General features: G+C 25.8%; 2 protein-coding genes across 4 annotated transcripts; one reads left to right on the forward strand and one right to left on the reverse strand.

Moving 5' to 3' along the window:
- Positions 1-516: 516 nt before the first annotated feature.
- On the forward strand, positions 517-6,295 carry LOC134831013 (probable chitinase 2). 3 transcript variants are annotated; one of them, XM_063844642.1, is made up of 6 exons: positions 517-667; positions 3,023-3,127; positions 3,211-3,375; positions 3,714-3,800; positions 5,019-5,802; positions 5,861-6,295. In XM_063844642.1, the coding sequence occupies exons 2-6, from the start codon at positions 3,055-3,057 to the stop codon at positions 6,189-6,191; spliced, it is 1,440 nt and encodes a 479-aa protein (XP_063700712.1). In that variant the 5' UTR covers positions 517-667; positions 3,023-3,054; the 3' UTR covers positions 6,192-6,295. The 3 variants fall into 3 exon arrangements, with proteins under 3 accessions (XP_063700712.1, XP_063700714.1, XP_063700713.1); XM_063844644.1 differs by lacking the exon at positions 517-667 and adding an exon at positions 730-897; XM_063844643.1 differs by lacking the exon at positions 517-667 and adding an exon at positions 1,083-1,200.
- Positions 6,296-15,258: 8,963 nt separating this feature from the next.
- Positions 15,259-15,695, reverse strand: LOC134831989 (holotricin-3-like). The gene is made up of 2 exons (XM_063845844.1): positions 15,526-15,695; positions 15,259-15,455 (listed from the first exon to the last, which is right to left on the reverse strand). Exons 1-2 carry the CDS (start codon positions 15,687-15,689, stop codon positions 15,377-15,379), a joined length of 243 nt encoding a protein of 80 aa, XP_063701914.1. The 5' UTR covers positions 15,690-15,695; the 3' UTR covers positions 15,259-15,376.
- Between the last annotated feature and the right edge of the window lie 634 nt (positions 15,696-16,329).

The following is a 16,329-nucleotide window of genomic DNA, read 5'->3' on the forward strand; positions in this document are numbered from 1 at the left end:
TAAATTTTTAAAAATTGAAATAAAATTGACAAATAACATTAGAATCATTTTAAATTTTTATAAATTAAAAAATAACAAAAACCCAAATTTCAAAAAAAAAAATATTTAATTAATTAAATTAATTAATAAAATTAAATTATTTAATTTTTTATCACTTTCTTTCAAGAATTATTATTCTTTATAAAAATTCTCTAAAATTATTTTGAAAAAATCAAAAAATAATTGAACTTTAAAATTAAATTATTACCAAAACAAACCAAAAATCGAAAAAAAATTAACCAAAATTGATCACTCCCAATCAAAAGTCAATTAAAACTATCGATAACAACTATTTTAAAGCAGATTGTGAACTTCGTGCCTGTCCCTCACTCCATCCAACCATCAAATTCACTCACCGCTGTCCATTCATTCACGTTCGCACCCAGACAACGAAACAACTCGTACTCCATAGAACGACGAGCAACAAGTAACGTGCATATTCTCCTCAAAAACGAGCAGCAGCAGTTGTGAGTGTCGCGTCAAAGTGAAAACACGAAAAAAAATCAAGCTCAACAACCGCTGTTAATATTTAAGTATCGCCCCGAAAACCGTCTTTTGTTTATTCACGTTGCCAGCATCATCTGTGACACACTTCTACCCGCAGCGAGTTGTTGCACTCTAAAAAAAAAGTAATAATAAAAAAATTAATCCAGAAATTTAAATTAGAATAAATAAAGTTTTTATTAGAAAAGGGCGTACTGTCGTCGTCGCGCTTCGTCTTTTTAATTAAAAAGAACTTTTTTTTAATTCAAGTGTTTTAAAAAAATATTTTCATTGTTGCAAGTTTGAAAACAATTGCAGCAAAAATTCTACGAAACAAAAAATTTATAAAAAAAAATTTAAATAAATTCCCATGCAGTGAGTGAATCAAAATTTTGCGACTATTATGACTTATGCGAGTGTTCAAAAAGAAACAATATAACGAGAAAAAAAAATAGAAAGGAAACAAACACAAAAACCGGTTTACGTTAATTTTTTTCTTCTGTTCGCGTTGAAATAAAGGTAACAACGTAAGAAAGACAGCCGGTGAAAAAAAGAAGAAATTACAGAAAAAAAATTTTTTGACCGCGAAATTCACTTGCTCGACGCACGATAAATAGACGAAAGTGAAGTTGAATGTTGTTAGAATCGTGTTTAACAGTGCATGATAAACAGAAGAAGGTACTTTTGTTGGTCAATGCTAAATAAATAGACAATGAGTCGTATCTTATCAAGTGGAAAAATCGCTTTGAAATTGAATATCGGCGGTTCTTGAACGATGATGACAAATACTTTTATCGATCGATTTGCGGAAAAAAAGTGATGAGTTTTGGGTTCTTACGAAATTTCTTAGAATTAAAAGTAATTTTCTGGGTATTAAGAGTGAATGATCGACGATTTTTTATTTTTTTTAGTATTTAAAGTTGATTTGTTTCAGTTTTTAATTTTTTTTAGTACAATAATAATTTTTTAAAATATTTTTAGTACAAATTTCAATTTTTTTCTTTAGTACTAAATTTGATTTTTTTTTAAATTTAGTTAGTACAAAAATTCTGTGAAATTTATTGATTTCCATTTTTTGATAAAAAAAAATATATTGTTCAATACAGAAATTAAAATTTTGATCGAAAATTAGTACAAATTTTATTTTTTAGTACAGAAATTTATTTTTATTTTTTATTTACTACTAAAATAATTTTTTAGCACTAAAATGTTTTCATAAAATCTTAAAATAAAATTGATACTAAGTAAAAAAATATTTTTTTTTAAAAATTAATTTTCATTATTCAAGAAATTTCAATCAACTTATGATGAATATCTAAAAATTGTTGGTATTAAAAGTTTTTTTTAGAAAAAATAAGATTTTTGTCAAATTTTAAAGCTTTTTAGTACACAAAGCTCATTTTTATAGAATTTCTGAATAATTTTTAGAATTTCTGAATTCTTTTGAAAAGAAAAATCAAATTTTAATAAATTAATAAAAATTTAGTACAGAAATTTGTACTAAAAATATATTTTTAAAATTTGTACTAAAAATCTTAATTTTTTTTTTAAACAAGAAAAATATTTTTTTTTAATTTTAAAATTTTTAAAAAATATTTAGTACTAAAAATTAATAATTTTTAAACTTTAAAAATCAATATTTTAAAAATATTCATTAGCTTAATAAAAATTTAGTACAGAAATTTGTACTAAAAAGAAATATTCTTAATTTTTCGAAAAAATTATACACAAAAATTGATTCTTCATTAATTTTCATTAAAATATTAAGTAATGAGTAAAAATTATAAATTTTTTAATAATTTTTATACATTTTCAACAATTTGGTTGAAACAAAAATCAAATTACAATAAATTAACAAAAAATTGAGTACAAAAATTTGTACTAAAAATCTATTTCTTTAATTTTTGAAACATATTTTACAAGAAAAATGATTTTTTATAAATTCTTATAAAACTATTCAGTACTAAAAATAATAAATTTTACAATTTCAAAAGTTTGAAAATCATTTTTTTAAAATAAATTAATAAAAATTTAGTACTAAAATTTGTACTAAAAATTTTTTTCTTTAATTTTTAGAATAAATTATTCACAAAAAATGATTTTTTATAATTTTTTAGTACTAAAAATTATAAATTTCAAAATTTTTTAATAATTTTTGATAGATTTTTATCAATTCGATAAAAAAAATTGTACTAAAAAATTATTTGAACCAATTTAAACCGCATTTTAGTCCCACATTAATGTTCTAAACGAAATATTTCTTGTTAATAATCACTCGTTGACCAATTTAAAGTATCTCTATTCCGCTGAAACATTTGTTTAATTAATTTCTTGGCAATTTCAACGCCTTTACAAGATAATATTTTATCGTTTGTTATTATTTCGACGACCAAGTTTCCTTTTTCTTGCACACATCTTGCGTTTTTTTTATTGTTTGAACAAATAAACACGTAACAATTATTTATCTTGCATCTCTAACATAAAAACTCCATTTTTGCAGATCCCTGGATAAATAAACAAAAAAATTGAATCATGCTTCTAACGATAAGAAATTTCTTGCTCGCCGCTATCGTTGCTCTTCAAATTTATGAATCAACGCAACTTGGTAAGTCGAACTAAAAAAAACCAGAAATTGGAGAATTTTTGTAATAACACAAAAAATTGTTGTTTGTTTACTTTTTTTTGCAGGTCCGAAACACAACAAAGTCGTTGTTTGTTACGTGAGTACATGGGCAGTTTACCGTCCCTCGAAAGGGAGTTTCACACTCGACGACATCGATCCCACGCAATGCACTCACCTCATTTACGCATTTGCCGGACTTGACATCATGCAGAATCACATAAAATCTCTCGGTGAGCATCGTACGTGCGACAAAAAAGGGCATTCGAGTGTCATATGGTTTCTTGCGTGTGAAATTACGACGATTGCCGAGTAATTCGAGTCGCAGAGAGACAAGAAACCCCGTAAAACTGTCTTCAATGGAGTTACGGTCGAAGAAATGTGACAAACATTGTAATTCAGTGCAGAGAGTGAATTGTGTTTGATTACTCGAATGGAAACGAGTGTTTTTGTCTGTGGACCGTTAGAATGCTTTTGTGTGAGGCAGTTGAATGAAATGTGGCCCGTATTTGTTTGTTTTTGATGACATTCCTCAATTAATGCGTTAATTTATGTTCTTTCTCGATGACAGATCCATGGCAAGACTTGCCCGATGACTATGGAAAGGATGGATTTAATACGTTGACGAAGCTGAGGAACAATTATCCGCATCTCAAAAGTAAGTTTTTTGCTTGGATTTTGGATTAATTGGAAAATTTTGATTTTCTGCTGTTAAATTTTTGATGAAAATTATTTTTTGAGCGAATTTAGTCTCATACTGAAAATTTTTTAAGTGAAAAAAAATTCTTTTATTAAAACAATTCTTTAATAAAAAATTATTTTATTCAAAAATTTTATTTTTACCATTTTTAAATTTTAAAAATTAAAATTTTGATTTTTTTTTAAATTATTTTATAAGTTATTGCTCAAAATTTAAATTTTTAAACCTCTGAATGATAAAAAAAATTTAAAATTATAACAAAAAAAAAAATCTCGAATTAATTTTAAATTAGTTTTTGAGCAAATTTTAATAAATTAATATAAAGTTTTGAATATAAAAAAACTTAAAATTGCTCAAAAATAAAAATTTTATGAATTTATTAAAATAATTTGATACATTTTTGACAAAAATTTTAGTTTAAAATGCAAAAAATTATTTTTTAAACATTTTGACCCTCACTGTGATAAATTTTAATTATAACAGACTCAAAATCGTTCAAAAATTAAAATTTTGTAAATTAATTAATTTTTTTGTTGCATTTTTTACAATAAAATTAAAAATTTTTAATTTAAAAATGCAAAAAATCAACCAAAGATTGATAAAAATTTAAATTTTATTGAAAATTTCCAATGATTTTTAAGAAAAAATCATTTTTTGACCTCAAAAATGCATACTTTTAATTAAAAATTACTCAAAATTGTTCAAAAAGTGAACTTTAATTGAAAATTTTGATAGATCATAATTTTTAAAAGAATTTTTTGGTCTAAACCAATGATGAAATTCAAATTTTTAATAAAATTATAAATTTTAAAAATAAAAAATTTCAAATTTAAATGAAATTTTAACAAAAATATTTAGTTTCCTTATAACAAAAAGTCGATTTTCACTCAAAAAAATCTCAAGAATGGAAATTCTTTTTAAAAATTTTCAAAATTAGACTAAAAATTAAAATTTAATTAAAAATTGAGACACTTATGATAAAAAATTCAAATTTACAAGTTATTTAAAGTTAAAATTTTATATTGAAAGACAATATGTTGATTAAAAATCATGAAAATTTGACTAAAAATGACTCAAAATTGCATGAAAAATTAAATTTAATAAAATTTCTGAAAACTTTTATACTCACCTAATGAAATTTATTAAAAATTCTAAATATTTTCTTAAAATTTTCAGTTACCTTGGCTATCGGAGGTTGGAATGAAGGCTCCGTCAACTACTCGAAACTCGCTTCAGATCCCGAACGTCGTTCAACTTTCGTCAAACAATCCCTCGAATTCATCCGCAAGTACAAATTTGACGGTCTCGACTTGGATTGGGAATACCCGGCAAATCGTGGCGGCAATCCCGAAGACAAGGAAAATTTCGTTCATCTCGTGCGCGAATTGAAAACCGAATACCAGAAATATGGCTTGATCGTGACTTCCGCAATTGGCGCCGCGAAAAATACCATCGACACTGCTTACGATATTCCCGAGTTGTCGAAATATTTGGACTTTTTGCACATCATGTGTTACGATTATGGCGGTGCGTGGGATAAGCGCGTTACGGCAAATGCCCCCTTGAAGAATGACGGAGTGCTGAGTGTTGAATATACGATCGAATATTTGATGCAACTTGGAGCGCCGGCATCGAAAATTGTCGTTGGACTTCCGTTTTATGGCAGAACTTTCATTTCGGAGCTGGAAGGACGATTGGGAGATTCAGCAGATAGCGTTGGCTTCAAAGGTCCGTACACGAATGAGAATGGGTTCATGGGTTATAACGAAATTTGCTCCGCTTTGGAGAACTCGACGTTCAATTGGACCAAAGAATGGCACGATGACAGCTCGGAAATGGTTGCGCGGTATTTGGATCCCGTCACAGGCAAAGGACATGCCGTTACTTATGACACCACACGATCAATTGCCAACAAAATACGTTTTGTTGTGAGAAAAGATCTCGCTGGAGCTATGTCATGGTAAGGAAAAAATTGAAATTTCATCAAAAATCATCTAAAAATTAAATTTTTTTAACAGGAGTATCGACACCGACGACTTTAAAGGCATTTGCCCCGAAGAAACCGACACATACGTCGATTTTGGACACTATCCCGGAGTCAAATTGAACTTCCCAACCGACAAAAAAGGACGTTTCAAGCTGCTTAAAACCATCAATGAGGCATTTATCATCGCCAATAATGAATGGCAACAAGAAAAAGATCTCGAACTCGCCAAGAAACAAGCAGAAATGGATCGCGAAAATGAAATTCCGCACGGACCTCATGAACATCACAATGCCGGAAGCGTTTCGCGAGCCTTTTTGGGTGTTGTGGTACTGCCATTTGTGTTACTCATCGCTGCGCTGTGAAAAAATGCTCGATAATTATGATAAAAATTGATAAAGAGTTAGAATGTGACAAAGACAAAATTTTAATAAATTTAATAAAAATCACGAAATTATAAGAAATTTAATCAGTGTTGATGATTTGTCTTCCTTTAACGAGACTTTTGGATTCTTTCACGTAGAACTTGGGTTATCGAGACTTAGAAAAAACGTGAGTTAATAAAAAATTTCGTTATCCGTTGAAATTTTTAGTAAAATCGCTTGTTTTTATGCAATTTGTATTACGCGTTTGAATAATTTTGAACATGATGAGGATGGAAATGTTCGTTTTTCGTTAAGAGATTGAGATTTGAAGCAATTTGTGTTGCCAAAATAATTTTAATTAAAAAATTGAGTATTTTTCAGAAAAATTTAAATTAAAAGTGAAAAATTTGAATTTTTGATTAAAAATAATCAATTTTCGAGCAAATATGATACTTAAAATTTTCAAATTAGGTATACGAAATTTATTTAAAATAATGTTGAGAATTTAAAATTTTTTTCTGATAAATTGATAAATTTTGAAAATAAAATTATAGAAAATGAACTTTTTATGCATTTTTAATAAAATTTTTACTTTAAAAGAAGTTATTTTCTATAAAAATTTTTAAAAAATTTGAAGAAAAACTAAAATTTTTAATATCAACTTAAAATTTTGACAGAAATTTTGAAAAAATTTCTCATATGTCAATTTAAAAAATGACAGTTAAAAAATTTGAGAATCGCCTATTTTCTAATTCAAACATTTTTTTTAACGATAATTTAAAATTTTGCTCTAAAAGACACAAACAATTATTCAAATAAATAAAAAATTACCATTTTCTTTTAAATTTTGGTAAAAAATCTAAAATTTCAATTTCAAAACTTACCATTAAAAATTTAACAGAACAAATAAGAAAAAAATATCAAAAATAAAAATTTGAAAATCGCTTTTTAACAATTCAAACATTTTTTTAAATAATGAAATAATGAGAAATTAAAAAAAAATCTCCTAGTTAATTTGTCACAAAATTCAGAAATTTCAATTCAAAATTTGACCATTCAAAAATTTGAAAATCGCTTCTTCGTAATTCAAAATATAGTTTTAACGAAAGTTTAAAATTTTTTTCTAAAAGACAAAAAAAATTTTTTAAACTGGCGAAAATTTAAAAAAATAAAAATTTTCGAAGTTCTCTTTAAAATTTGTAAAAATGTCAATACCATTAAAAATTTATAAAATTGCTCTTTTGCTAATTTTTTCAACCAAAATTTTTGAATTTTCATCTAAAAGACACAAAAAATTATTCAAACAAATAAAAAATTATCAAAAAACTAAAATTTTCTCCAAGTTTTCTTCAAAATTTGTCACAAAACTCGTAAATGTCAATTCAAAAAACAACCGTTAAAAAATTTGCAAATCGCCTATCTTGCTAATTCAAACATTTTTACACTAAAACCTTATTAAAATTGTCACTTCAAAGTTATTTTTTGAACAAATTTACTCGTCCATACAAATATTTGATCTCGTATTCCTCATTAAAATTCCATTCGATGCACTGCTAATAAGAAAGACGCACATCTTAAACAGCTTTTTGTATATTTAACGTGTTCCATGCATATAAAAAATGTATATTTTGGTAACCTAACACTAACAAAAAATCTTCAATATGAATCAAAATCGGAGTTATTCACTTGATAACAAATCAAGAATTGGTCCATTGTCGCGTTTGAAGCGATATTGCTGCGGTTGGGGCTTCTTATTGACCTGCTGAGGCTTAATTTGGAGATTGGATTCCACGACGATGTCATCAAAGCCGGAAAAAACTTCTAAAAAAATATTTTTTTGTTAAATTTGGTTTTTAAGAGATTTTTAAAAAATTACCTTGTTGTTGTGGTTCGGCAGTTCGGAGATTCGATTGCGCCGCAACAGTTGCAACGAAGAATGCGAGTAAAAAAAGTGCGATTTTCATGTTTTTTTTACAGTAAATTCTTGATGACGACGTAGTACAAGAGTTGCAGGAAAATTTGAAACAAAATATTTTTCGAGTACTTGCGTAACCGTCGACCGTTGGCATAAAACTGAACCAAAAGCTGCTTGTATCGCACAAGATATTTGCTAATCATTTACACGGCAATTGTCGCACACGACACCGACTTGCACTTGTAAAAAGACGGAAAAATTAACCGGTTCGAGCACACTTCGGAGCAATTTTGATTTTTTTTTTTTTTTTTCATGAATCAGCACGAATTTGCTACATTTGGACCGAAAGCGGGCGTAGAAAGAACTGCGCGAAAGGAAAGGAGTGTGAAATAAATTCTAATGTGTCGACGACGACGAGCGATGACGACGATGACTGATAAACCGGCTCTACAAAACGAGTTTCAGGTTTCAGGAAACTTGTGCGTCGCCTTCGTGCTTCGATCGACGACAACAACAACAAAAACAACAAACAAACAAGTTAACGATGCTGAAGATGAAATTTTTTCTTTCTTTTTCGGAGGTGTTTCAAAATTTATTCGAGAGTCGAAAGTCGTCGATTTGTTATTTCGTTTTGTTTTGAACTGACTTTCGGTCGATACAATGTCGGAGCGTTGAGTTTGGTTTGTGTTTGTGCTTTATTAAGTAAATAACGTGGTTAACATTGATAAACTATAATAATAAAGTTAACAGCATAAATGTGAAGTAAAGTGTGATTAGACTTTGGTTCACGGCGATTTGAGGGTTCGGAATGAATGTATTTGATTAAAAATATTTAAAAAAATTTTTGAATATAAAAATATAAAATTGAAATATAAAAAATTAAAATTTAAAGGAATTTAAAAAAAAAATAAATTAAAATTTTAGATTTGTTCAAAAGTTTAAAAATAAATTAAATTTTCAAAATTAAAAATAATTAATTAATTTTTAAAAATTAAATTCAAAATAAAAATTAAAAAAAATTTTTTTTCCTAAATAATTTGATCAAGAATTAATTTTTAATTATTAAAATCTTAAATTTTAATTATATAAATAATTATTATTTATTAAATTAATTAAATAAAAAAAATATTTCGTATTTAATTATTTTTGATTTTTTGTGTAAAATAGTTTTTATATAAAAAAATAATATTTTTAAAATTATTTAATTATTTAGTTTTTCAGATTTTATGAATTTAAAATAAAATTTTCAAATATTAATTTAAAAAAAACAAGAATTAAATTTATTTAATGATTTTTCTTCGAAATTAAAATATTTTTGCTTTAAATACCTAATATTTACTGAAAAAATTAATTTTTACAATTTTAATTTTTGTATTAAATTTTTCTTTTAATTATTTACCGACTAATTTTTTTTAGAATTAAATTTATTTACAATTTATAATTATTTTATATTTAAAAAAATTTGCTTGATGAACAAAAAATTTTTAATTTTTACCAAATATTAAAAATTTTTGCAACAAAAAATAACACAACTGGTTAGATTTGTGAACTAAACAAAGCTTTTATGTAATAAAAATATTTAAATAAAATATTTTTAGATAAAATATTGAAATTTTTTGTTCACAAAAGTAATTTTTTAATTAAAATATGAAATATTATACCTCAAAAACGAGGTCAAAAACGAAATTTTTGCTTTAAATTTAAAGAAAAGATTTTAAAAAATAAATTTTTATAACAATAAAAAAATAAAATTTAGATATTTTAAACCAAATTTTCTGAAATTTTGTCTATTGAGCTTTTTTCATTTAAAAAATTAATGTGAAAACGAATTTTCACCCAAACTTTACTTAATTTTTTATTCGAAAAGTTAAAAGTTTAATGCAATAAATTATTTTTTACTCGAAATTTCTTATTTTTTCGAGATTTTTTGTTTAATGAGTTAACAATCTGTTAAAAAATTTTAAATTAACTGTGCATAAAATGATTTTTTTCTTCAAAAATAATGAACTTGTGTACAAATTATAAGAATTTTTCAACATTAAAAAAATTTTTAGACCAAGAATTAAATTTTTCCATCAACATATTCGAATTGTCTATTTAAAAATCAACTTTTTGGCCAAAAAATGAACATTTCCATTCATAAAACATGAATTCTTATTCTAAAATTTATATTTTTTCTCATGACTTTTCAATTTTCTTCCACAAACTCATAATTTTTACTCTATTACAATTATTTTCCAACAACCAACAAACTTTTTCTCAATTTATGACACAAAAATCAAAATTAAATGCCACTAAAATGTCATTTTCCGTCACAAAACCAACAAATCTTTCTCCAGAAAAGGAAATATCTCGTTAGTGAAATGTGTCACGATGATTCAGCCACAGACGACTATCACCTACTAACGTATTACTCAATCAATTTCGCATTTAACTGATATGATTAGCTTGTCACTAACTTTTAATAGCTGCCAACGGTTATTTATCCCACCCCTCTTAACCGATTTTCTTCAATTTCTTACGAAAAAATTTACTTAAGCGCCTTTTTCATGCAATTTCAAGCCAAAATCGATCAAAAATGCAATTCTATTTTTAAAAAAAAGTGACGACGCCTCCTCTTGCATGTTGTCAACAACTTGTCTCTGCTAAGTTTTACATAAATTAGATCGTCAAACGTGATATTAAGAGCCATGTTGTAACTAACTTCGCTCAAATTTGCTTGGAAATGGCTAAAAATAAATTAAAAAGAACGGATTATGCAACAGTTATGCCAAAAAAAAAATATTCATTTCACGATTTTCGCATTATTTCGTTAAATTTGCTCAAATGATGTTCACAACTTGTCCATCATTTTACGACGAAACATTTTTTTCTCCTCCTTGGACGTCGTTTTAGCAGGAACTGATTAAAATTCGAGACCATCGACGAGCATTTAGCATAACCCGGATCTGTTCTCTGTGGTTTCAGCTGAATTTTCTCTTGCAAGTCACGCCTTTGGTGCAACAAATTCGTCACCTGTCTGTCTGTCAAGTGCATCCTCTTGTCACGCATCGATGATTCAATCCGAGAAACGAAAAAAAATGATCAGTTAGGTTCGCCGTTTATGATTTATTGATATGCAAACGCGTTGCTCGGCGATAAACGTTAGACAAGCGTCATAAAAGAAGCGATAAAAATTTTTTCGCAATGTTTTGAATGCTTGATCAATCGATTATATTGGAAGCGTGTGGCTCCCGAAGCAATTTCTGCAAAAAAAATAGCAAAAAAATTAAAATTGTAGAAAAAAAAGAATTAAACAATGCTGAATGGTGCGCACCTCCTGCACATACGTAATGAGCAAATTCGGTGTAGCTTCTCGCGTGATCATGGGACTTTCTGTGTTTTGCATACAAAGAACTTCTCCTCTCTACTTACGCTTCTACTTTGTAGAATTTTGGTGATTTGAAACTGACAAGCGACGTGATTTTGGTATAAATATCGGTAGTATCACATAAATTCCATATCAGTTGTCTTTTTATCGGATCAGTGGAAACTTGAAAAGAAATCAGTTTAGCTCTGAATCTATTTTGAAGAAATTAAAAAAATAAATCAAGTGAAAAAAATGTCAGTTATTTCTGTGATGACTTTAATAGTTGCGAGTTTCGCATTTTCGAGTGCAGCTCCTCAAGGTTAAAAAAAACCTAAAAATTAATAAAAAATTAGAATTATTTTTTTTTAATAATTAATTTTGTAGGAATGTATTTTTACCGTTCTTCGCCGTATTCGAACTATCCCTCGAACCAACATGCGATGTACATGCAACTTTATAGCCAACCGCTTCGTGCGCAACAACCGAGCGGAGTGAGCACCTATGTGTCAGGAAATGCGGTGAAAACTGGATCTTATATTAAAGGTGAGTGAATTTTTTTATTTTTTTTTTCTGAAAAATTAAAAAAATAAATATTTTTTTTTTATTTTTAATTAATATATTTATTTAATATATTATTTAATTAATTAATATAAAAATTATTATTATTTTGTTTTTTTGATAAATTAATTAATTCATGAAATTGATTAAAAACGTTCTGTTTAATTTAATTTTTTTAAATTATTTTAAAGAATGAAAATTAATGTTTTTGCATTAAAATTCATGAAAAAAAATTATTAATTTATTTTTATCGAAAATTGACTTAAAAATTAAAGTAAAAAAAAAATATTTTTTAAATTTTCTTTTTATTATTTTAATTTTAAAAAAATATTATTTTATTGAATATAAATGATTTTTTTATATTATTAATAATTAATTTGATTAATTTTAATTATTTTATTTAAATATTTTAAATAAAATTAAAATCTAACCAAAAAATTACTTTTTTAATATTCATTTAATTTAATATTTAATATTTTATTTTATAACTTTCAAATTTTCAATCGGTTTTTAATTTTTTTCTATTGTTTGAACTCAGAAAAAAAATTTTAATATTAAAATTTATCAATATAGAAAATATAAAAATTTTATTAATTTAATTAGATATTAACTTTTTGACTAAAATTTTTTTTTTTTAAATTAAATTTTGGATACTTTTTTTAATAATTTTTTTTTATTTTAATATTTCATTTAAAATAATTAAAAAAATCAATTAAAAAAATAGAAAAAAAATTTCTTTTTAACTTTTATAAATTTTTACTATTAAAATCGATAGATATCCAAAGCAAAAAAAATTAAATAAAATTTTAATTATTTTTTTTCAATAGAAAATTTCTAAAAATTAAATAAAAATAAATAAAATTTAAAAAAATAATAATTTGTAAATAAAGTAAAAAAATAAATTTGGTAATTAATTTAATTTAAAAATTCAAAAATTTGAATTTAAAACAAAATTCTACCAAAAAAATTAAATTTTACATCTATCAAAATTACTTCAAATAACTCACCTGATAAAAATTTCATCTCCCCAGATGCCGAATACATCAGACGCAAAACAAATGGTCGTTTACATTCCGTTTCTTCCGTCGCCGAAGCGTATCCCGAAAGCGAACCCGAACTTTTGCACGACGAACTCGACGTTCCCGAAGACGAAATCCACTCTGATGTGCCCGTTGAGCATTCTGAACACGACGACGTTCCTTCATACGATGAAAAACCCATTGTTCAACTCGATCCCGTTGCTCCTCCAAAACCCAAAGGCAAGAAAAAGACAACCGTTCAAGTGTCTTTGGATACCCCGCAAAACGACGACGACGACGATGATGACTACAACACCCGTCGCGCAGGAGGCATGAACTCTTACTTCCCAATTCGCTTCGGAAACACAAATGGAGGCGCCATTGCCATTGCAAATGCGTTTAGCAACGGCAAGGGAGGCACTGCAGCATCGAGAGCGACTGCTTATGGCAACCCAAAGAAGAGTTCTCCACGCACTTCGAAGTAATTTAACGAAAATTTCCCTTTTTTTCTCTAAATTTATAATTTTGTCCAATAAAATTTGACTTGATTTAAAAATTTCTTTCTTTTTGCGGCTTGAATCAGGTCGTTAAACTCCATTTACAACGCGAAATGATAAGAAAACTACGAAAAAAATTGAACCAAGTCCATTCTTGATTAAAAAAAGTCTAAAATTTATTCATTAACTATTAAATTTTTAATTAAATTATCTGCCGAAACCGAAAGATTGTGATCCAGCAGCGGCATTTGCAGCAGATCCACTGAAACCGCCGCCTCCGAAACCTCCTCCGAAGCTCTGACTTTGGGCTGAGGCAAACGAAGATGATCCTAAAATATCGAAAAAATTAAAAAAATTGTCAAAAATTATTTTTTTAATAAAAAAAAACCTCCAAAGCCGCCTCCGCCGTAAGGAGATCCGAATCCTCCGTATCCAGGTCGACCAAAGCCGAATTGAGGAGCTGCCATGGCAATGGCAAAGAGGGTAAATAACACGATCAAATATTTCATTTTGAGGCTTGGATGGTGAATGAACGCGAATTTAAGATATTATCTGCTTTTTATACAGAAAAAATATGTTTTGATGTAAATTTTGGTGACGACAACATTCGAAGGTGTATAAATTTTTGCATCATTAAAATAAAACTACTTTCTCAATAGTTTGGGGATTTTTTTAGCGGGTTGTGTGAAGATTGTGCCTTTTTTCTTTTATTTTTTAATATTTTTCTTATTTAAAAAAAAATAAATATTTAAAAATATTTGTAAAAAAAATATTTTTTTTATATAAAAAAATTAAATAAAATTGTTTTATTATTAATTAAAAATAAATAAATAATTTTTAATAAACTAAAATAAAAAATAATAAAAACTATTAAAAAATAAAAATCGATTAAATAATTTAAAAAAATAATATAAAAATATAATTAAATTTATTTTTAAAAAAATTAAATAAAATATTTTATTAATTTAATTTAAATAAAAATTAGGTAGGTATTATTTTATTTTATTTATTTATTAATTTTTTTTTTATAAAAAATTGAAAATATTTTTAAATTTAATTTTTTTGAATTTTATTTAATTTTTTTTTCTGAAAATTTAAAAGAAATAAAAATAAATAAATTAATTTTATTAATTTTAATTTTAGATTTTTTTTTAAAATTAAAATACGTAATATAAATACATAAAAAAATAAATACATACATTTTTCTTTCAAAATTTGTATTTTTTAAAAATTTTGATAAGAAAAAGGTCAATATTTCAAGTTTACGCGTGCTTAAATAAACATTGAAATAAATTGTGATGTCATTTTTAACAAATTAGTTCTTAAAAAAAATTTTTTATAATCATAAAAAATTTTCGAAATACTTTTTTGTTTAATTTTCTTTAAAAAAAATCAACAGGTGCAAATTTCACTCAAAAACGTAAAAATTACCCGTTAAAACTCATCCTATGTTGATATTTACATCAAAAGCCGTACCTCAAATTTGAATAATTGCCCGAAAAGTCTAGACAACAACAAAAGACTTGCGTTTGTTTTGCTTCTTTATCAGTCGTGAGGCCCAAAAATGTCAATTTAGTGTGATAACCTCACGCAAAAATCAAGAAAACAAACAAAAATAGCTTTTTTTACAAGTTTTTTTTTTGTCTTGCGGGAGATAATGCAACATTAACCGGTTAAAACTGGTACGGAAGCTCAAAGAAAGTGAAAACAACCAAAAATTATTGCCCAGTTATATTTACTAAAATTATTGTTATTACTTTTTTTTGTTGATTACAGCTTTTTTATACAGTGATATTGAGGATAAAAGTACATATTGATTGATTTCTGGCTTTTTTTAATAAAATTTCTTAACGTCCGAATCCTTGGTTGAACGATTGGCTTGAAGCTTGAGCACTTGCAGCAGATCCGCTGATGCCGCCTCCGAAACTAAAATTTAAAAAAAATAAATTTTGAAGATTTTTTCTTAAAATTTAATAAAATTCGAGAAAATTCTCACCCTGGATGTCCAAAACCGCCTCCTTGGTTGAAAGATTGAGAACTAGCTCCTGCATTTGCAGCTGATCCAGAGAAACCGCCGCCGCCGAAACCGCCTCCGGGATAAAATTGGGGAGCAGCGAAGGCAGCTGCGATGAGTGCGAAAATGACGAGTAAGAATTTCATGTTAAAAATTTTTGCAAGAACTGACGAAAAAATGCGACAAGCACCTGAATTTATACGAAAATTTGCAGTTGATAGCAAACGCGGGTCAAATGATGACCAAATTTTTAATCTAAGAGAGAGGTTTTTGTTTTTGCAGTGAGAAGAAAGTTTCTTGAAAATTTCATTTTCGCTTTTTTGAAAGGAAAAAAATTATTTTGTTTTTTAAAAATATTTTAAATGTAATTTTTTTTATGATTTTGTGTCAAATTTAGTTGAAAATAAAAAAAAATTTTCAAAATTAAAAAAAAAGGAAATTTTAACCGGTTTTAGATTTTGTGAAAAATTAATAAAAAATTAAAAAAAAAATTAGTTAAAAAAATAAAAATAAAATTAAAAAAAATAATAATAAAAAATAAAAAAAAAATTAAGAAAAAAAAAGAATTTAAAATTAATTAAAAAATAATTAAAAATTAATTAATTAAAAATAAAATAATTTTAATAAAAAAATATTTTTTTTATAATTTTAAGTTAAATAAAAAATTATTTTATTATAAATTTTAATTTATTTTAAATTTTAATATTAAAAAAAATAATTATTAATTATGTATTTAATATAAAAAATTAATTAAATTAAAAAAATTGTTAAATAAAAGTTGCTTAA

Source organism: Culicoides brevitarsis, chromosome 2, assembly GCF_036172545.1.
Source record: "Culicoides brevitarsis isolate CSIRO-B50_1 chromosome 2, AGI_CSIRO_Cbre_v1, whole genome shotgun sequence".
Taxonomy (NCBI): domain Eukaryota; kingdom Metazoa; phylum Arthropoda; class Insecta; order Diptera; family Ceratopogonidae; genus Culicoides; species Culicoides brevitarsis.